Here is a 23,306-nt window from a genome sequence, read left to right as displayed (position 1 = left end):
TAATTATAGCTAATTAGTGTATAAAGAATATATACATGATTAACAAAAATAAAAACTAAAGACAAATGGGAAAATATGCAGTGTACAGCAAAAGCCCATTATCTTGGGTGCATGGGTGGCTCAGTCCGTAAGCATCTGCCTTCGGCTCAGATCATGATCCCAGGATCCTGGGATCAAGTCCCGTGTCAGGCTCCCTGCTTTGCAGGGAGTCTGCTTCTCCCTCTGACCCTCCCTCCACTCGTTCTCTCAATCTCTCTCTCTCTCTCTCTCAAATAAATAAAATCTTAAAAACAAAAACCATTATCTTAAATATGAGAGATTTTTCACCTACACAGCACCTGGTATTTAACATATACCACTGACTGGTAAGAGTTGGCATTCTAAGAATTCTGTTCAGTAATACACATTTACCTTTTTTTCTTTTTTCAGTAATACTAATTTTAATACATTCTGTACAACTTTATAGTTCATATAGTAAGTTTTGGAAATTGTCAGAATTTTAATTCTAAAAGAACTTAAAAGATCATCTAAGATCCTTTTACAGGGGAAGGGATTGTTGATGTGAATAGATTAGTCATTAAGTACAGTTTTTCGTTTAATGTAATTTTTGTATAAACATTTCCTAGGAAATGTACCTGACGTTTTTAAACTTATATTTTCCTCAGGAAGTTTCTAAAAGCTCAGAGCTCTTTGATTTTACTTTCTAGGCTTCAGTTATCTTAGAAGTACTTTAATTTTGGCATTTCATAATCTAGAATTGGATATTTCAGACAAAAAGTTCTCTGATCCAATTTGCAGATTTTAATACTTTTTTTTTTTTTTTTTTTTTTTTAAGGCTGAATCATGTCAGGGAGATTTAAGTACATTGGCCAGTGTGGTTACATCATTAGCAAATCTTGGAAAAACTAAAGATCTTTCTCAGAATAGTAATGAAATGTCTATGATTGAAAGCTTAAGTAATGGTGATACCTCTTTGTGTGAATTTCATCAAGAAATGCAGACGAATGGTGATGTTTCAAGGTAAGGTCTGTTTTGATCTTAGTATGTCTTACAATATTCTTATGTTGAATACTATTTACAGAAGTTTCAGAAAACAAGTATTTCTGTTAGACTTAGAAAATTTAAAGCATAGTTTTAACTGAAAAAGCACATTCAAGAATTGTAAAATGTTATTCAGCAGGTTACGTTCTAAATAATGAGCAATAAATGAATATTATAAGCTTAGAAATATAGTCATAAAATTTAGGAATTTTTTTCTTGCTAAAGGTGATATTTTATCTTCTGTGTATTTATTTTTTTTTTAGATTTCCCCATACTTTTTTTTTATTATGTTATGTTAATCACCATACATTACATCATTAGTTTTTGATGTAGTATTCCATGATTCATTGTTTGCATATAACACCCAGTGCTCCATGCAGAACGTGCCGTCTTTAATACCCATCACCAGGCTAACCCATCCTCCCACCCACCTCCCCTCTAGAACCCTCAGTTTTTCAGAGTCCATCATCTTTCATGGTTCGTCTCCCCCTCCGATTTCCCCTCCTTCATTCTTCCCCTCCTATCTTCTTCTTCTTCTTTTTTTTAACATATATTGTATTATTTGTTTCAGAGGTGCAGGTCTGTGATTCAACAGTCTTGAGCAATTCACAGCACTCACCATAGGACATACCCTCCCCAGTGTCTATCACCCAGCCACCCCATATCTTCTGTGTATTTAGAGTTAAACATTTGTCTTACCCCAGGCAGCCATGTTCATTTTCCCCACCAATTTTTAATGATGAAAATAGATTTAAAACACTTAATTGAATCAACTACAATTTTAAGTTACACTTCGGGAAACTTATGTGAGAATTCTATTTTTCATTCTCTTTATATTAATACATGGGATGTAGAAACTGGATCTCTTCAGGCTTTTTTTCACACTGTTCATCATCTAAATGTTGAGGAAACTGCATTTAAGAGTCTCAATAAGTACTTTGTTGAACATGAGATTTTAAGTAACTCTTTAAAAGGCCTCTCATTGAAAAATATGGGGAGCTATTTTAAATAATTATTTGCTAACATTAGTTCATTATTTGCCATCCTAATCTCAAATTCTTACAGATGTAGCTGTGTTAACACAAGTTTTAAAATATTTTCTGAATTTTTAAATAAAATCTGTGTTGTGTAGAATGCAGTAAAGTTGACATAAGTTCTTGCCCTTATTCTTTCTAAATAACTTCTGTATGTAAAGTAAATGGTCTGTTATCTTGTAGTTTCAAATGTATAACTTGTAAAAGCATATTTTAGGGTTTTTTCTCCTGGTAATCACATAAATTTTTTTTAAAGACTTTAATTCTCTGATAATACATTAATATAATACAGCTTTTCATACTATACATATTCAAATTTAATTTGTTGCTTTTGGAAACAGGTATAGATGTCAATGAAATAGAGTAATCAGTGATACATCAAAGTTCTGTATTCTCAATAATTTTTTTAGGCCTAAATCTTAATTCCAGAATTTTATGTAGAATTTTTATTTTATTGTGGAGATTGACCAAGCTCACAGCATCTGATGTCTCCTAATAGGGCATTTGACACTCTTGCAAAAGCATTGAATCCTGGAGAGAGCACAGCCTGTCAGAGCTCAGTAGAGGGCATGGAAGGAAGCGTACACCTAATTGCTGGAGACTCGAGCATAAATTACATCGAAAAAGAGGGGCCACTTCTCAGCGATTCACATGTAGCTTTCAGGGTATTTCCATATTTTTTAATATAATTTTTATGTTGTGTTATCCATTTTGATTTTAATCTTCCCTCCAGAAATCAAAGTATATTTGTTATGCTTTTAAAGTCAGAAATATTCCTGATAGAATTCAAAATAGCAACTGAAACATACACATCTGGCTATTTAAATAATGGCTCAATAAAGCATCCTATTTATAAATCATGGTTATAATATCGATTAGTGGTTTTAAGTCTATAAAAGCTAGCTTTTAGAACATTTAGACATAAGTTTTGGATGTTGTTGTTAACTCTTAAGTATTGACATCATGTTTGTATACACCGGTTTTGTTCAATGCTTTGGTGTAAACCAGTATGTGAGACCCAGTATTCTTACCATAGTAACTATAAAGAACTCCATTTATTACGTAGTCCCCTGATTAACTAGCTCTCAGTATTAAGAATGTAAAAATTATTTAATACATTTTAACTTTTGGCTTTTAACTTTTTACACTTTAACCATTTTGAAGGAGGTACATTTGTAGTTTCTTTTTTGCTCCCCTAAATACATTAATTTATGATGGAAACAATACATGCAGAATATTAGAAAATAACTTTGTCATTCAGATAATGTTTGGACTATGGCTATAGATACACTGACCATTGAGGCCCTACATTAAGACTCTGATGTTTTGACCCCTCCATTTTAACCACTCTGTATCTTTTCTCTGCCGGCTATGAGTACTATCAGCAAATCATATGCAAAGTGATTAAAAGTATATAGGAGATTTCAGTTAGCAATACACAGCAGTCCTAGAATACCTGATGGAAATTGTGTATAACTTTATTGTAGATTACAAATTTCCGTGGGTTTCTAATGAAAATATAAACAGTTATCAAATAGTGGTTTGTGTGACTGGTACAAATAACACAAATCTAACATTGGTTAAAACTGCATACAATAAAATTTATATTTGTAAGATTTGAATTGGTAGAAGTAGCCACAGAGAAAACTCAGTGACTTAGTAAATTGCTGTAATCTGATATAGACCATGAAACCAATCTTCATATAAAATTTTACCAAAGATAAACCTATATGAAAAAATTAGAAATGTTTCATGTGTACTATACATGAAAATTTTTTATGGGGGCTGTAAGAAAAGATAATGGGAATAATCAGTGTCATCCTTAAAATTTATGGTAGGAGCTATGGACAAGGGTGGAGCAAGGCAAAACTGATTTTTCCCAATTGCACTTTTTATTCTAAATAAAAGACATGTTTTTGTTGTCTTACTTTTATTTTGTACGTTTAGATTTAAATGGGAAGGAAAGAAAAAGACATGTGGGAAGAGGACCCATTGCAAGAAAAAGTATAGAGTACTTCTATAGAAAGTAGAAATAGTCCTTTTTTAATTGTTGATGTTGGTCCTCAAAATGTTTGATTCTTTTAAATATTTGTTATGGACAGGTGAGTTAGGCAAATTAGAACTTTTTTCCCGTCTCTGGAATTGGTTTTTTTCCATACAGTCTTCAACCTGCTGTTCTCTGGGTGTCCTCAGAATCAGCACTGTGAAGTTTCTTGGTCTCCTGACAAAGACAGCTTCTTTCTCTGATGCTTGTTTACATTTCCAGCCTTTGTGAAATCAAGAGTTTTACTTTTCCCTCACTTCCCAGCTCAGTACTTTCATAGTTGGCTTTCTCATTGAGGTTTTATAGTCATGAGTTTCAAAACCTGACATCTGTAATCAAAAACTCAGTTCTTTCTTAACTGAGCTAAATAGCATTTTGTTCCTATCTTGCATTTTTATGTACAGTGTAGTTTGCAGCATGCTTTCATGTGTACATTCTTACATTTGAGCCTTAATCACAGTTGGTTGTGAAGGTTTGGATTTTTACTGTCATTTTGTGAATGAAAAAAGATTTGGAGGTTTTCAGTGTCTTGTTCAAAGCAATCCAAACAGAAAGGAGAAATAGTCTAATAATACATCTTGGAATTTGGTTCTGTAGAATCTAGGACAATAGAAATATTAAATACTTTTATTAAATTTCAGAGTTTTTGGTGTGATTTCATATACTTTATTCTTGATTCTTGCAATTTGATTACATAGATCATCAAAGTGGATAGAATTCCCATTTAGAAATAAGTATATGAGACAGAGGTAGGTGATTTCTAAAACTGTTCTCTCATATGTATCATCTCAGTATTAAAACCATAGTCCTGGGCGCCTGAGTGGCTCAGTTGGTTAAGCGACTGCCTTTGGCTCAGGTCATGATCCTGGAGTCCCGGGATCGAGTCCCGCATCGGGCTCCCTGCTCAGCAGGGAGTCTGCTTCTCCCTCTGACCCTCCCCCTTCTCATGTGTTCTCTCTCTCCTCTCATCCTCTCTCTCAAATAAATAAATAAAATCTTTAAAAAAAAAAAAAAAAAAAACCATAGTCCTTCAGGTCACCATGTTTGATGTTTGGGAGTCATCATCATTCTCCCCATACTTCACTCCCCTCCATTCCCTAATTGAATCCTAACCATTCTTTTGTTTGAATTTCTCCCTTCCTCTTCATTTTTATCACCGTATTTCAAGGCCTTTTAAAATTTCTTACCTAAACTGTTAGAGTAATATCTTTGCTTCCAGTCTCTTCATCTTGTCCTGTGCGCGGTAACAGAGTGATGTTTGTTAAAAATCAGCCCAGTTATGGGACGCCTGGGTGGCTCAGTCAGTTACGCGTCTGCCTTCAGCTCAGGTCATGATCCCAGGGTCCTGGGATCGAGCCCCTAGTCAGGCTCACTGCTCAGCAGGAATCCTGCTTCGCCCTCTCCTTCTGCCCCTCCTCTCCTCTTCACATGTGTGTGCGCTCTCTCTCAAATAAATAAATAAAATCTTAAAAAAAAAAAAATCAGGCCAGTTATGTTACTCTGCTACCTAAAAGCCTTCATTAGCTTCCTATTGCTCGTTGAGATAAAGTTTATGACCTTTTAGGACCTTCCACATTTTGATTCAGTTGCCCATCATTTATCAGAAATGCCATCTCTTTCTGAGCCCTTTCTTTTAAAGATTTTATTTATTTATTTATTTATTTATTTGACAGAGAGAGACAGCAAGAGAGGGAACACAAGCAGGGGGAGTGGGAGAGGGAGAAGCAGGCTTCCTGCTGAGTAGGGAGCCCAATGTGGGGCTCGATCCCAGGACCCTGGGATCATGACCTGAGCCAAAGGCAGATGCTTAATGACTGAGCCACCCAGTCACCTCCTCTTAGCCCTTTCTGTAGCTCATTCTGTTTCAGTTTATTCTTCTATTGAAGCCTTAGCACTTAGCTTAGTACCTTACAGTGAAATCTCAGTTGGGGCACCTGGCTGGCTCAGTTGGTAGAGTATGTGACTCTTGATTTTTGGGTTGTGAATTTGAGCCCCACATTGGGGGTTGGATTTACTTTAAAAAGAAAGAAAGAGATCTCAAGATGTAAGTGTTTGCTGAATTATAATGTGTAATCCAGGGTCACACAACTAATGACATGTTGGGAATAGAATTCAGATCTCCTAACTCAAGTCAAATGACTTTTTTAAAGTTCTGTCATTTAGCTTATTGTCAGAATTACAGAAAGGGCTATAAAGGTAATGGTAGACAAGTAACTTCTAAAATGGGTAGCCAATATATTGGGGCACCTGGGTGGCTTAGTCGGTTAACTCTCCAACTCTTGATCTCAGCTCAGGTCTTGATCTCATGGTCATGAGTTCTAACCCTGTGTTGGGTTCCATGCTGGCCATGAAGCCTACTTAAAAAAAAAAAAAAAATCATCTCAGTGTACTGAATGTGTATCATTTTTAAAATGTGTGTATTTCAATTTATAAACCTAAAAGTCCACAGGCAGTTTTGGGACGCTCTTTAACATCTTTAGTAGAAACTCATCTTCTCTATATAGAGGAAGAAATCTTTGTCTTTGCAATCTAAAAGACTTGTTGAATAAATTCTTGTTTCTTAAGCCAGTACTGGCTGATTCATGATGCTAGAGGTGTATCTTGTTTAAGAAAATTAAGTATTAAAACAGATAAATTATGAGATATTTCTTCTCTTTATAATACCTGCATACATACAATGCATGGCAGTCTTTTAAATAATGAATTCCTCTAGTATGTATTGCAAATGATTTCAATTTTATGATTAAAGCACAGAAAGTTTTCAACATTACCACCACTCTTGTGTCAATGAGGGTACATCTGTATCTTTTAGCCCTTATGTCTAATTTTTAATACTGTAACTATTTTACTTTCTTAAAAGTGACTAACAGTTGTTATTTTGCATCTTACTTACTCCAACCCCCTAAAACTAGTCATCTCTGGTAATTCCCCTGATCTTTCAGGCTTTTTCGCCCCTCTACTCCCCTTGGGCAATTCTGAAAAGGTGTGATAGTTCCCAGTTTGTTTTTTATATACTTACATATAGAAACAGTTGCATCCTGATAATTACATTTAAGATGTTTAATATCTGCTTGCCTACAGTTCTCTTAAGAATTCTCTTTAAATAGTGGCATTTTAATTTGCTGCTCCAGTAAACATTTCTCAAGCATTTAAAAAATATTCTCAGGGTGCCCACTGGCGGGCCCAGTTGGTGGAGTGTGTGACTCTTAATCTCAGGGTTGTGAGTTTGAGCCCCACGTTGGATGTAAAGATTACTTAAAAATAAAATCTTAAATTTTTTTTTTTTTAAATAAAAAATATTCTTCTCAGGGCACCTGGGTGGCTCAGTCAGTTGAACGTCTGCCTTCGGCTCAGGTCATGATCCCAGAGTCCTGAGTCCCGGGATCGGACCCCACATTGGCTCCCTGCTCAGTGGGGTGTCTGCTTCTCCTTCTGCCCCTCAACCCACCCGTGCTCACTCTCTCTCTCCCTCTCAAATAAATAAATAAAATATTTTAAAATATATATATATATTCTTCTCATACATGAAATTTCAACTGTTAATTTCTCTGTTGTTTTATTAGTGGCACCATTTATAAATAGATAAACCATTTGTGGCTAATAATGAACAAAGGCAATTAATATTTTTTACCTAACATTTCTGGAGAATTTTTGTATCATTTTGATGAAAACCTTTTGATCTGTTAGGCATCATAGACACTTTTGAGAATCTGATTAAAGCTATCCTTTCCTCAGAAAAATACATATGGGTACATCCACCTACTCTACCCCTGAGGTAGCCAGTGTTAACTTGCTGTGATAGATCTTCCGTCCTTTATACACACACACACACACACACACACACACACTCTCTCTCTCTCTCTCTCTCTCTCTCTCTCTGTCCCTTTCTCTTTAACATAAATTAGGTCATCTACACATTGTTTCGTAGTTTTTCCACTTAGACGTCTGTGAGGTATTTTTTTTCTATGCCATTACATCTCAGTTTATCTCACTAATTTTAATGCCTACAAAGTACTCTATAGCATAGGTTATTTTCCTTAGTGATAGAAATTTAGGTTATAGATGAAATTACATTTCATTTATAGTAATGAAAGTTCTCTTTAACAAGCTTTTGAAAAATGCTTTTGATGTGGGATATTTATTTTCAACAGTTGACACACACTTAAAGTGACTACCTGAGGTCAGGAGTACAGACTGACAGCCTGTGAGTATTATAGCCACAGACACATTTTGTTTTACCTGTAGATTAAACAGGGAGTTGCACACAGAACCTGCTCTTTGAAAAATAGAGCAGGCAGTCCTTAGTCCAAATTGCCATATGTTTTCGGTGTATGGAATTCGAGTCCCAGATAAAGGAATATGCACTTCCCAGATGGCACCGGCAGGCCCACTTCACTCATTATTCTCCTGACCCTGTAAGATTTGAATTTGTTACTCCCCATAGCCTGCATGAATGGAACATTTAACACACAGGATTACTCCTTAAACTGAACTATACCATTATTGATAAAGGAAGAGAAGAAAGGAAAAAAAGCACATTGTTAGACCAAGACAGAAATAACTTAAAAACACAACCAGAGAATATCATACCTGATATTTATTAAATGGGATCCTGCTTGTCTAAATATTGCTTTGTTAGCAACTATGATCTACTCATTCTAAATCCTATTTATAGCTGTAAAATCCAGTCACTTGGATTATTTCAAGATTTGCCTTTTGGTGAATATATCAAACTCCTATTTGATATGTTTACATGTAACTTTTTCAAAGAAAGTATCATTTAGAACTGTCATAATTTACCTCAGTCCCTGTTCACACTAGCTCACCATGCCTTCTCCTATGCCTGAGTACCTGAATGTGCACTACATTGGGGAGTCTGCCTCCAGACTGCTGTTCTTATCAATGCACTGGGCACTTTCGATTCCTTCCTTCCAGGCTTTAGGGTAAGTGTTTTGAAGTCCTTGAGTATAAATGTGATTTTACCGCACAAATGTACACTAAGCAAGAACTTTTATTTTGGATGGATTTGTATTAAAGGGAAAAAATGGTATAGCATTATAAAGTTTTGTTATTTATATGACAAATTATGGCAGTTAGTATTTTCTTATATTATTTTTATGTAGGAAGGGTATCCATGTTTCATAATTTGACTGAGTTAATAATTCAAATGGAATATATGCAGTGGAGCTGATAAATCATGGCCAGCATTTGTAATAGGCTGTCTTTGACCTGAAGATAGGGAGGCTGTAGGTATGCCCTAGGCTGTTGTTTCCCTCCCAGCCCCACTGTTTTCAGTGTTCATCTCAGGCATGTTCATAAGGAGCTGAAACTTGCATACAGTGAATGTTTCAAAATAGAAACAGTTGTTTTCCAATCTGTGATTACAAAAAGTGGGGAAGGGGGAGATATTGTAGACCCCATAGTACCACAGTGATAATTTGGAGATACTTACCACCAAAAAACACACCAGTAATCTGTATTACATCTGTATTACCTGATGTTTGCCAGATTTATTTAGATTGTGTTAAAGTAACTGGTATGAAGACGCAAAGAGACTATGGAAAAAGTTAAGTCCATAGTTAGAAAAGTATTTTTCTAGTCACAGGGCCCTACTTACCAACATGATTTCATAAATAATGTGCTTTCATATCCTATACTTCTGTTCTCCCATTTGCCAAAGGAATGATACTGTCCATCCTTTATTCTTACAGAGTATTTAATATGATTAAGAAATATCTCAGTCATGACTTTAAAAAGCATGCATGGGGCGCCTGGGTAGCTCAGTCAGTTAAGCGTCGGGCTCTTGATCCCAGCTCAGGTCTTGATGCTCAGGGTCATGAGTTCGAGCCCCACGTTGGGCTCTGCACTGGCCATGGAGCCTCCTTTAAAAAAAAAAAAAAGGCACACATAGAACCCCAGTATAATTTGGTGTTGGGTATACCATGCATTAAATCACATACTTAACTAATATAGTTACATAGATTGAAAGCCTAATTTAGAATGGTTAACCTTTAGAACTATTGTTAGCCCTTTCTCTCAAAATAACATTTAGTTTTCAGAATTTCTCCAGTCTGCTTTTTTTAACAAAGAATTAAAATATGATATAAATTTACATATTAGCAGTTTATTTTAAAGGGTTAGGTTTACTTAGTTCCCTAAGCTTGTAACTGGAGTACTTTTGTGTTGAAAAGTAATCTGGTGATATTTGTCATAATAGGCTATCAACTATTATAGTAAAAAAAAAAAAAAAAAAAACGATTTTTAGGGAGTGCTTTGAACTCTTTGAATTATTTATATAGCACTGTTGATCTTAAGTACTTCTGTTAAGTGTGATTATCCTATGGAAACATTCTCCAAAAAGAAACCAAAAATAAAACCTGAGGTTTCCAGTTATAATCCAGTCTTACAGTGGCAGCCACATTTCCCTCTGATCTGTACTGAAAAATGGTTTTAATGTAACAGCCACAGGATTCTTTGCAATCAGAATTAACCATTGGTGTAGCATGTGAGGCCATTAATCGCTACATAAACTCACTGTCGCCATCTAGATTGTTTGTAGTTCGAGTTAATCAGATGGAAGAGGACTAAGTACTGATGATGGGAAATTCTGTTGAGTGGTAATAAAAGCTATTCTGAGTCTCCTAGAAACTGACATTGGTTGCATTTTTATCCGTAGACCCAAAACTTGGGAACAAAGCCCTAGTATTGCAGAGAAACAGATAAGCAACATTAATCAGTTACTAAAAGTCGAGTTTGTTTTGATTACTTATTTAAATGGAGAACAGTAGCTTCAAGAACCTTTCAAACAGTGGGTGGTTAATACTGTCTGTATTGTACAGTCCTTTATATTTTACAAGGATTTTACTTTTCTGTTTAAGATTTGTAGTTTCAAAACTTATAGGAATTCAGTTGTTTCTCACTTCTACCTGCATAATTTAGGTGATTACACAGTAGTAAGTTCAGTTACAGGCACTTGGCATGATTTGTCAGCAGTCCTCTCTACCTGGATTCTCGTAATATAACCCAAAGTTCTAAACCACCACTATTTGCTACAGGAGACTTTATTTTTTGAGTAATTTAAGAAACCTTCCATAGATGCTAAATCTGAAAGTTGAATCTTTTAAAATCCCACTAAAACAAAGTAATGTTTTACTATAGATGCGGGTTTAAAACCAGCTTTATTGGGCACCTGGGTGGCTCAATTAGTTGGGCGACTGCCTTTGGCTCAGGTCATGATCCCGGGGTCCTGGGATCGAGTCCCACATTGGGCTCCCCCTGCTCTGTGGGGAGCCTGCTTCCCCCTCTCCCTCTGCCTGCCACTCCCCCTGCTTGTGCTCTGTCAAATAAATAAAATCTTTTTTAAAAAATTTAAAAAATAAAAATAAAACCAGCTTTATTGCCGTATCACTGACAACTTTTCCCTAAGAACCATGCTTTCCTTTCAAACACATGCTGCTAGGTAAAGTATAATGCCTTGGGTTTATTTGCGTGGAAGACAAATGGTTAGGTTATCCCCATGTATACATGACTTCGGAAATCTTATTTTATCAAAATAAATAGTATAAACAATGATCTGATCTCTAATTCTGAGTACTATGTACATATTTTAATGAACTTAACAATATAGAAGACTAGTTAGAGAAAAATACCTATACCTATTTGTAAAAGAAGTTGACATATTTACCGTTATGCAACCTAATGCCTCTATTAATTAACACTGGCATTGTTTCAGTGTACCTGACTGATACTTTAACTACCCCATCCAGCTCCTTTTGCTTTTCAAAGGAAAGATGTTTAGAAAATAGGTAGTATAATGTGATTACAATAGTTATTTGTTTTTCACAGAAAAAAGTTGATAGCAAACATGCCCTTACTGTCACAAAATACTAGCTGTAAAGGGGAGTCTCTACTGAGAAATTTGACTTCAGCATTTTACTTGCTAAAATTTTAATGAGTTATACAAAAGCATAGATTTTGAACACCTGGGTTCAAATTCTGGATTTGTTCATCTGCTAGCTTTGCTACTTAACTAGGCTCTATTTCTACATCTATAATTTAAGAGCAGAAATGCTTTCTTGCTGGCGAGGCTACTTAGCTGAGATGATGAATGTAAATTATCTAATCCAGTGCTACTGCAAACTAGATTATCAATGCTCGTTTTCCTTCATTCTCTTAGGAACCTTCTCTTTAAAAAGGACTTGCTGTTTTCCTTTCCTAATGAACTTTTTAAAAACATTTGAACAGCATAGCTAGCTATACTACAAGGATATTTGGGGTTTTGTTTTGGATGAAGATGTAAATATATGTATCTTTCTGCAATTAATCTCCATATTTAGTTCTTTCACTTTTCCTTTGGAAACAAAGTAATCTGGTGGCTTATTCCTTATTTGCCACTTTTCGTCATTTTTCCTTTAGGGTACTCATAACAATTTTGGTGTTCCTCATCCTCTGCACGGTTACTCAATCTTTTCTCTGAGTCTCCCACAACAATGTCAAAGTACTTTCATCCTACTAGGTATAACACAGGCCAGAAAGAGCTTTGATTTTTTTTTTTTTGTCAGTTGGTTCTGTTCATTTTCCTATCCTGTGTCCACTAATTACCTTGGTTAGCTGTTCCCTCTTTAAAACTTCAGACTCAGAGGTTAAGGTGAAAACTGAATTACTGTGAACTTTCCCATCGTGTTTGCTTTTAACCTTTTCCTCCTGTTTATAAAATTTTAAAGTAACACTGAAGTATAGAAATATAAAGTAAAACTTCATTCTCCAGAGGTAACTAACCCCACTAATTAACAGTTTGGTGTCCTACCAGACCTTTTCAGTGCCATATTTTAACAATCCATTACACACTTGCATATCCTATTCTTTGCCTTTCTTTTTATACTTAAAAGATGGGTGTCTTCCTATGTCTGCACATGTCAATTTACCCTGTTCTCCTGAATGGTTGCCTAGTATTCTCTTTTACAGGATCTCTTATTGATTTACTCATTCTTTATTAGTAGACATTTGGGTTCTTGCTAATTTTCTTTGTTATTCTATCCAGTGCTACAATAAGCACTGTAGCATTGTATGTATAATTTGCCTACTTTGTGTATTTCTATAAAATAGGTTCTTACAAGTGGAATAGCTAAGTCTCAGAGGGTGTATGTTCTAGTTTTTTTATAGAGAGGTACTATTAAATTGTCCTCCAAAAAGATGTTGAGCCAGTTAACACCTCAGCAATGCTTACGTGAGAATGAATGCTTATTTCCTCACACCATCCTCGATTCTGGATTTTAGCTGTCTTTTCTGATACATGAAAATATTATCTTGGTCTCTCTTATTTTCTTTGATTTTAAGATGTAAATTTTACATCATTTTTTATATGGAGATTTGAAAATACGGATTTTCTTTTCATTTAAACTTCACTTTCAAATAGATTTTGATTGCCATAAGAAATTGGCAATACCCTAGATCTTTTTGTTTTTTAAGTTCTTTCCCATCTTTCTCTACTCAGATGTCAGCCCCTCAGGCTGGCCTTTTCTAGCCACCTTACCTGAACACCCCCGCCCCCACCGTTTTTTAATTCATAATCCTGCTTTATAGTAATGGAGAATTTTTCTTACCTGAGAGAAACCTAATGTATATATAACCATATACATGTGTATATAATATATAAAATATTTGAAATGGTATTTTTGTATGTTTACCTTCTGTTTCATGGAGGCAGACTTAATCCATCCTGTTTATTGCTGTTTCTCCAGTGCCTTGAATAGTGCCTGGCATATACTTTATGTCATCCCTTATTCACATAATTCTTATATTTACATCTCATAATAATGAGAGCAGGGAATAGGACGTATAGTTTCTCTTCATTTTATATAGCTAGGCAGCTGAGACCTGGGAAGCTTATTAGCCAGATTTCAAATGGATAATCAGTGGATGATCTAGTTTTTAAAACTGTGGCTGACTTCTAATATTTTTTCTACTCTCTCATGCTCTGGAGATGTATTCAGAAGTTCAGGAAGGGACCATTCTTATTTTCATTTCTCCTAGCAAAATCCACAGTATCTCATTTATAGGGATACTAATATCCCATCTGAAACATGCTTAATAAACCGTTTCGGGATGCCTAGGTGACCTAGTTTGTTAAGCATCTGCCGTCTATGGCCATACCACCCTGAACGCGCCCGATCTCGTCTGTTAAGCATCTGCCTTCGGCTCAGGTCATAATCTCAGGGTCCTGGGATCCAGCCCCTGCTCAACAGGGAGTCTGCTTCTCCCTCTCCCTTTGCCCCTCCCCCTGCTCGTGCTCTCTCTCTCAAATAAATAAATAAAAATCTTAAAAAAAAAAAAAGGTTGTAAAGTTTATAAAATACATGTTAATATCTGATACGTGTTTGTTGTGTTTCATTTTAATAGGCAAGAAAATAGCATATCATTGGTGAAAGCTTATTGGAATGAACTTTTTACTCTTGGTCTTGCCCAGTGTTGGCAAGTGATGAATGTGGCAACTATATTAGCAACATTTGTCAATTGTCTTCACAGTAGCCTTCAACAGGGTAAGGAGCATCTTATTTATTTCTTTTTCCAGGATATAAGAGGGGGTGTCAATTTTATAAACTATGTTATCATTAAAGTTAGATAGTTGATTAATGTTTAAGATACCAGCAGCCTTTTTACTAGAGATAACTTTTACATTTTGATAAATTCACCCATTAATCACCCAAAAATATTTTCAAATGAGAGCATAACAAAATTGAAACAATTATATTTAACTCTGGCAGGCTGCTTCTGAGTAGGCCCTGTGAAGTTTTGCATATTTGGACATAGATACCAAAGAATCCAGGGATTAGCTTACATAGAGGTGACCAGATATTTTTAAATGTATACTTCTCACCAATTTTCAAACTGCCTTTTTTTAATTATAGTCCTCTGAATCCCAGCATAGGCTGGGTGGTTTTTGTTTTTGTTTTTGTTTTTTATCAGTTCATTGGGATATATTCTTTCACTTAAACAGAGCAATCTTTACTTTTTTCCTTTTCTTGATGCCGTGGTGATTACGGCTTTAATTGAGGACACGGGCGGTCACTGATTTATAAATGTTTAATTTTAAATTGGCTTGTGACTAACCATGAGCATGGGAAGAACTGCTTTTTGAATTTAGGAATAATTTACAAATTGGGAATCATGTTTTATTTCCTTAGCATGTCCCATTTCTCATTGTTTTGCGTTATTTTTAAATCATCTGCCTCCACTTCCTGTTTGAGGCAGAAAAATCACCTTAAAATGTCATCAGCAGTAGATCTGCTAGAAGGTAGCACGACATTCCATCTTATTTATGGACTCCTGGTCTTGATTCATTTCGCATGAATTTGTAATGGGTTATATATAGCCTACTTCATTAAAGCTGTGGTTGACTAGTCAGATGTGTTTTAAACATAAACACAATAAATTTTAAAAGTTATTATAAAACTTTATTATACTCAACTTTTCTTTGGTCTTGGCAGTGTTTTTTTGCTAAGTGTTTTTATTTTAATAGTGTTGGGAACTTTAAAAAATCTAGGTGCTTTTGCTCATTTTTTCCAACCAATTACAAGCTTAAATAAAGTCTTGTTACCAAAATTTTAGTCTTCTATAGGCTAGTTTTTCAGGAGGTTATCTTTACAGCTTATCTTCTCAAAGATATATCTTGAAACACTAAATTTCTTGGGGTTTTTTTTTTTTTTTTCTAACAACTTGTTTTTTTCCTTGAATGAGCAATGTCTGAAGATCACAAGTTTCATCTTTACTTGCAGAGATAATGAATTTTAAACATTCACAGCTTGGTTATATTCAAAGCTAGAAATTAGTGGGAAGGAAATATATTGAGTAAAAATAGTCATACATTTTAGCCAAAAACTAGAAGCTTTCGTTTGTTTGTTTTTAATTAAAGATAAAATGTCAACAGAAAGAAGAAAATTATTGATGGAGCACATCTTTAAACTACAGGAGTTCTGTAACAGCATGGTTAAACTCTGCATTGATGGATATGAATATGCCTACCTGAAGGCAATAGTACTCTTCAGTCCAGGTACATAAACATTTCTTTCTTATTTAAAACACAATATTGGGGGAATCTCATACATTGCTGGTGGGAATGTGAAAGGATGCACTGAAAGTGGAAACAACCCAAGTGTCCATCAACAAATGAATAAACCAGATGTAATATCTCCAGACGGTGGGGTATCAGCCATAAAAAGGAATGAAATTCTGGTACATGCTACACCGTGGTTGAAAACAGTACACTAAGTGAAAGAAGCCAGTCACAAGAGACCACATTTTATATGATTCCATTTATATGAAATGTCTGGAATAGGCAAGTCTGTAGAGACATAAACTAGATTAGTGGCTACCAGGGACTAAGGAGGGGGAGCATGGGAAGTGACTGCCAATGGGCACAGAATTTCTCTTGGGATGACAAAAATATTCTAAAATTCAATTGTAATGATGGTTGCACAGCTCTGAATCTACGAAAAACTATTGAATTACACACTTTAAATCAGTGAATTTTATGGATATTAGACATTGATCTAGGTATGAAGAGGAAAGTTGAAGAAATCATTGAAATGACATAATTATGTTCACATCAATATTTGAATTCTTAGGCATATTTTGGTAGGCATCATGAGAAGGCAAATGAAAGGTGAGTATTGGTTTGTTAATGGGTTAAACTTCTAAACATCTTATTAGAGTTACCAACAAATAGAAAAATGTCTCTTATTTTCCTGCCAGTTTCTAGCTTTCACATACAGTAAAATGACAGTAAGCTCAATGATCAATTTATGAATAAGAAAAATTGACTATTCTCTTAGACCCTGTATTTTTTATTTTGGTATGTCTATTCCTGTGCATCATAATAAAATTATATGAGGAAACCTGCTTCTTAAACTCAGTGATACTAATATGACAATTAAAGCTTTTTTTTCCTGTTTCTTAAGAGTTTCATGTAAGTTAATAACATGTATTTCCATTTTAATCACAACCAATTTGCCACCTTCATTTACCTTAAAATTGAAAGAACATAGATTTGATTTAGTATAATTTTATTAAGTATTCCCAATATTTTCTATTTATTTTTTATTCTCTTTAGTCAGAGCAGAGCTTTCCATGTTTTTCAATATTGCCTAAGTTAGGCATAATTTTATTGAAGTTCTCTTAATATTCCCATTTTTGTGCAATTTTGTAGTGATTATTGAAATGTTTATATATATTATTTTGTGTTTCTGTGTTACAGTTTTTCTGATAGAGATACTGTCCATTCTTTGATAATTTCAGAAGTATCTTTTTACCTAACAATGATGGGGAGGTTCTTATGAAAAAAGTAGTGTAGAATGTAATCTGCAGATATTTCACTAAGCTATGTCATTTTATTTTTTGGTTCCTGTTGAAGCAAAATGATCAAACTCCCTTCCATGACTTTTGGAATAGAGAAAACTATTTTAGTAGAAACCAGTGATCTCATTTATTTACATTTTAGAATATGTATATGAGACAAAATCATTATGAGGGTTAAAGTACAGGGGCACCTGGGTGGCTCAGTTGGTTGAGTGTCTGCCTTCAGCTCCAGTCATGATCCCGGGGTCCTGGGATTGAGCCCCACATGGGGCTCCCTGCTCAGCTAGAAGTCTGTTTCTCCCTCTCCCACTGCCCTTCCCCCCCACTCATACTCTCTCTCTTTCCCTCTCAAATAAATAAATAAAATATTTTTTAAAATAAATTTTTTAAAGGGTTTAAAGTAGAGTGTCTGGCATTTAGTAGGTGGGTTACTAAATACATTTGTGGAGTGAGAGAACCACGCATAGGATAGCGCTTTTTTTTTTTTTTTTTGACTGAACTGTTCTTCCCACCCCCTTCTATCTCATCTCTCTGTGTCTTATTAAATGAACATTCAGAACTAGGGTAACAAATATTCTTTAATGTTTCAGATCATCCAGGCCTAGAAAACATGGAACAAATTGAGAAATTTCAGGAAAAGGCATATGTGGAATTCCAAGATTATATAACCAAAACATACCCAGATGACACCTACAGGTATCTAAAAGTTAAATACTATTTAATTAAATCCATCTTAAAATTTTTTATGAATCTATTTCATTATTTTCCCTTCCAAGAGTATATCAGTGTTTTAGTCAGCATGGACCTTTGAAATAGCTAATCCTATTAAAAGCAGTAGTGCATTGTTGCAAGTGATTTACAGTAGTATTTCATGCATTTCTTACAATTTATAGAAGACGACTTGAGCAGAGAGAGGTTAAATAACTTGCTCAGGGTCACATACAGATGGCAGGGCCTGCCTGTGAGCTCAGGTTGTCTGGCTCTAGTGCCCAAACTATTTTCTTCAGATGAAATAAAGGATTTTATTTTATTTTTTTAAAGATTTTATTTATTTATTTGACAGAGAGAGAGAGACACACACACAGTGAGAGAGGGAACACAAGCAGGGGGAGTGGGAGAGGGAGAAGCAGGCTTCCCGCTGAGCAGGGAGCCCGATGTGGGGCTCGATCCCAGGACCCCGGGATCATGACCTGAGCCAAAGGCAGACGCTTAACAACTGAGCTACCCAGGAGCCCCAAATAAAGGATTTTATTAGTGAAAGGGAAAAAACAGGAATGAATGAATAAAAACACCATTTGACTATTTTATAAATAATTAGGAATTTGGTTTATGATATTTCTACCAAGATATTTCTTGCCAATATCCCTTGAAAAGAAATTTTTTTTTAATAAGATCCAACTCAGTTTTTAAGAGGAACAGTATTGGAGAGTAGTTCTGCTAGCACGTGGCTGGCAGAGCCAGAATACCACGGCTCTACTCCTGACCCCATCACTTACTAGCTGTATGACCGTGGGCAAGTTACTCAACTTCTGTGTTTCAGTTTCTTTGTCTGTAAAATGTAGATAATAGTACCCACAATTAGTATAATGATTAAATCAGTTGATATATGTAAATAGCTTAGAACACTGCCTATTGTATAGTATATCGTATTGCATATAGTGTAACATATATGTAATATATAATAAGGACTATATAAATGTTTACTAAGATTATTAAATTAACATGCTTCGTACTAATAAAAGAATGTTTTACATAAAACAATTGTTTACAGATAATAAATAATAGATTGATAAGCCAGTTCCATCATGAAAATCACCTTTAGTTTATCTAATCAGTTTTCCTACCCTGCTTCCTACCAGTTTTATTCCTGCAGCTCACGTGGTAAGAACAAATAGGAACTGGGTAATTTGAAGAGGAGACTAGTGGCTATAGGAAGGTGACTAGGGATGCCTGGGTGGCTCAGTCGGTTGATTAAGCATCTGCCTTCGGCTCAGGTCATGATCCCAAGGTTCTGGGATCGAGTCCCACATCGAGCTGCTTGCTCAGCAGGGATCCTTCTTCTCCCTCTGCCTGATGCTCCCCCTGCCTGTGCGCTCTCTCTCTCTCTGACAAATGAATAAATAAGATCTTAAAAAAAAAAAAAAAGTGACTTAATCCTGTTTTCGATTGGTCACAAATGTTAGAGTGCAAGGCCTTAGAATACAAGAGGGATACATATACCCAAGCTTTTCAGAAAGTTGGTTTTTTTTGTTGGTGGTGGTTTTGTTATGATTGTTCTCAGTTTTTTAAAGTCTCTAAAATTGTTTTATACCTCATTGTACAAACAAATATAGTATTTAAATTTTTCCTCCTTCTTGACATATAGCTGTTGGCTGACCTCTGTTCCAGTAGGTTCCAGGTGCTTTGATTGATCTCTGAACTCTCTCAGTTTCTTATATTCTGATTTATTTAAAAATAATAAATTAACTTTGGGGGCACCTGGGTGGCTCAGTCGTTAAGCATCTGCCTTCAGCTCCGGTCATGATCCCAGGGTCCTGGGATCGAGCCCCACATTGGGCTCCCTACTCAGCAGGAAGCCTGCTTCTCCCTCTCCCACTACCCCTGCTTGTGTTCCCTCTCTCGCTGTCTTTCTCTGTCAAATAAATAAATAAAATCTTTTAAAAAAATAATAATATAATAAATTAACTTTGGATAGGAGTTTTCAGCTTATACCTTATGCAAAGTATGGTTTTGCCTTTAAGATCCTCAGTAGCACAGAAACTGGCAGGAATCATTTCATTAATCTTTACCACAACACAGAGAGACCAGGAGTAAGTGGCTAACATGCGTTCACATAGGTGGAGGGGTAGTTGAATCAAGATTTGAACCCAGTGGTCTTGATTCCATATTCTGTGCTCTTCCCCAGTCTTCCCAGTAATAACTATTGCCTGTTTTACCATTTCCATTTGTTTTTTGATTACCACTGAGCCCCATGTGTCCTGATAACACAGAACATTGCTGTTCTTACAACCTCAACTGAATCTCTAAGCCATTCTTAAATGTATAATTTGATCTGTGCTTTAATAACTTAGTTCCATGGTGGAGCGCCTGGGTGGCTCAGTTGGTTGAGCGTCCAACTCTTGATTTCAGCTCAGGTCATGACCCTCAGGGTCGTGGGATGGGCCCGTGTCGGGCTCCAAGCTCAGTGGGGAGTCTACTTGAGATTCTCTCTCTCTCTCTCTCCCTCTCTGCCCCCTCCCCCGCAGTGCTCGTGTGTGCACATGTGCTCTCTCTAAAATAAATAAATATTTTTTAAAATAAATAACTTATTAGTTCCATGGTCCGTTCAGCCAAGTGGAGGCAACACAGTATAGTAGTTAAGAGCAAAGCTTTCCTATCAAGTCTGTTGGACTGCATTTATATCCAGATGATTGTCATACCCTCTAAGGCTGAGAATACTTAAGTTTTTATTTTTTAACTTTTTAAAATTAGATCTTTATTAAATTAGACCACAACCAATATACATGCAGAAATTACTCCTCTATTTTTCTACTAAATCTCTTTTGGATTTACACCCTTGTTTTTCCTTCCCCTTTTTAGGTTGTCCAGACTGCTACTCAGATTGCCTGCTTTGAGATTGATGAATGCTACCATCACTGAAGAATTGTTTTTCAAAGGTCTCATTGGCAATGTACGAATTGACAGTGTCATCCCACATATTTTAAAAATGGAGCCTGCAGATTATAACTCACAAATAATCGGTCACAGCATCTGAAGGCTGAGATGTTAGTATAAACTTACTGTTGTTTCCCAGAACACAAGAAGACACCAAATTGAACTCATTGCTTCCAGGGTATCGGAAAATTTTGACTTTAAAGAGTAACCAAAAACCCAAGGTGTTTTTATTTTAACTTCCTAAGAATTTTTGAAGTGACTGGGCAGGTGGCAGGAATTAGAATTTCCCTTCCTGTCTTAAGTGACTAAGAAATACTATGAATTTATTCTTGGTTAGGATGACACCCTACGCTATCACTTCTTGGCATCTAAACTAAGATCACTTATTATATTTTATCTTATAAAACAAATAAATTAGTCTTTTTTTTTTTCCAGAATTGTGTTCTATTCATGTTTTCATTATGAACTAGTACAAACATTTAATCTTCAGAAATCCCTAAGGAGGATTTCCTGCAGTTTACTCTTCCATAATATAATCTGTTTGTTTTAATTACCATGTAAAAGATTATTTTATGCTCAATGGTATGATGATAACATTAGAACCATAGGAAATATTAATTAAATATATATATATTTTTTGTCTTTTGTAAATATTACGGCACCCTAGCATATACCAGTCTCATTGCTGGCAATGAGACATAAGCCTACATGATCTCAAGACTTTTTTTAGTGTTGTATATTATTAGTTACAAGCACTTTTTATTTATGTATGTAGCAGAAAATTGTTTTTGAGAATGAGATAGGGTTCATGTTTTAATATTTTTGGTTTACTGCTGTGTTTTAAAAGTAGTAGAGACTGAGCCCAAAATGTTTCAATATTTTAAAATAGACATTAAAATTGTTGCTCTTCCATTCCACAAAAAGCATTGGACTTCTCTCCCTCTTTTCGGACCTGAGTTAGAACTTCCTGACCCTTCAGTGAGTTTTAGCCCTTTTCTTTTAGGTCATTAGAAATACCCAGTTTGTTAAATAATGGATTTATCATAGCCAATCTGTGTTTTCAAGGTGAGTTAAACAATTATTTTAAAGCAGATTGATAATTTTTAAAAATTTAAGTTTTTTAATATGTAAAGGAATATGCACTGATGTTTCACTCTAAAGGGGGGAAAGCTGTTTTAACAGTAGTATGAGCATCAGCCTGAAGCCTTGTTGCCACAGCAAAACCATTTTAGACTCCTTGGATGCCTTCCACAGTAATGTTTTCCTTAGCAAAACTGAGACTGTTAAATCTTTCTTTGCTCTGATTGTCATGATGAATTATTTTGGTATGTCTGTGTGTTGATTTAAAAAAAAACAAATACGGAGATTTTATTGCACTCAGAGTACATTTTTTATAAAGATTTTTGCAATAGAAAAGCTGAATTTAGGGGAGGGTGTGGATTTTACAAATTGCTACTTTATAGTAAATCAGAAGTTTAAAAGTATCAACTTACAGTCTTTACCAACTTATTAAGGGAAACTTTTTTCCCTATTTAAAATGTGATTTTTATCAACAGGTTTATTTATAATTATCAACTAGGAAAAACTACATTTAGTACAAAATAATTCATATGAAAAACTCAGTAGGTTTATATCTTTATAAACCCAATGAAGTAAGCCAAGGATTCAGGAAAATAATTCTTTAAAATAATGTACTAATGGTTAATTAAGATACATGTTCCTTTCAGGTATTTGTCCTGATTAAATTTGTAGTTATATTTGGAAGTGTTTTTAAAACTATATTAAAATGTGAACTACATTAAAAATGTCCATTTATTTGATTTCAGAGTCCTGTTTGTTCAGTGTTTGTCATCCATTTGTTCTATTGTTGAGAAATCTCTAACAGGATTTATTAACTAGGAAGGGAAATGCATGGAAAACATTTCCATATCCAATATTTTAGGACTATTTCCAATTCGCTTTGAAGAATTTCTTCTAAAACTGCAGATTATTAATTTATTTTCTCTCTCCTGAAATTTCAGTAAAATAGCAGTAAAGTGTAACCACACAATGATAAATAAAACAGGAAACAAGAAATCAAAGGATAAGAGAATTCAGTAAATTCTTGGAAAACAAAATGCGATAAAGACTAACTGACTTATTAGCAGAGCCAGAACGAAGGAAGCTCTATTCTGAGTGCC

At 35.1% G+C, this 23,306-nt stretch overlaps 1 protein-coding gene across 9 annotated transcripts in view; it reads left to right on the top strand.

The window, feature by feature from the left end:
* Nucleotides 1–22,946, top strand: part of NR2C1 (nuclear receptor subfamily 2 group C member 1) — a 45,987-nt gene extending 23,041 nt beyond the window's left edge. For 5 of the 9 annotated variants that reach the window (XM_036085884.2, XM_036085882.2, XM_078076422.1 and 2 more), the window contains 7 exons: nt 836–1,020; nt 2,575–2,740; nt 8,941–9,062; nt 14,518–14,657; nt 16,031–16,168; nt 18,063–18,168; nt 21,052–22,946. In XM_036085884.2, coding sequence (XP_035941777.1) covers nt 836–1,020; nt 2,575–2,740; nt 8,941–9,062; nt 14,518–14,657; nt 16,031–16,168; nt 18,063–18,168; nt 21,052–21,226 — 1,032 coding nt within the window. In that variant the 3' untranslated portion in view covers nt 21,227–22,946. The remainder of the gene's footprint in view (nt 1–835; nt 1,021–2,574; nt 2,741–8,940; nt 9,063–14,517; nt 14,658–16,030; nt 16,169–18,062; nt 18,169–21,051) is intronic. The other 4 variants (XM_036085885.2, XM_078076425.1, XM_036085887.2 and 1 more) reach the window with 4 other exon arrangements.
* Nucleotides 22,947–23,306: the final 360 nt, after the last annotated feature.

The sequence above is a fragment of the Halichoerus grypus genome, chromosome 6 (assembly GCF_964656455.1).
Source record: "Halichoerus grypus chromosome 6, mHalGry1.hap1.1, whole genome shotgun sequence".
In the NCBI taxonomy this organism is placed as follows: domain Eukaryota; kingdom Metazoa; phylum Chordata; class Mammalia; order Carnivora; family Phocidae; genus Halichoerus; species Halichoerus grypus.
This window is presented reverse-complemented; position numbering and strand designations above follow the sequence as displayed.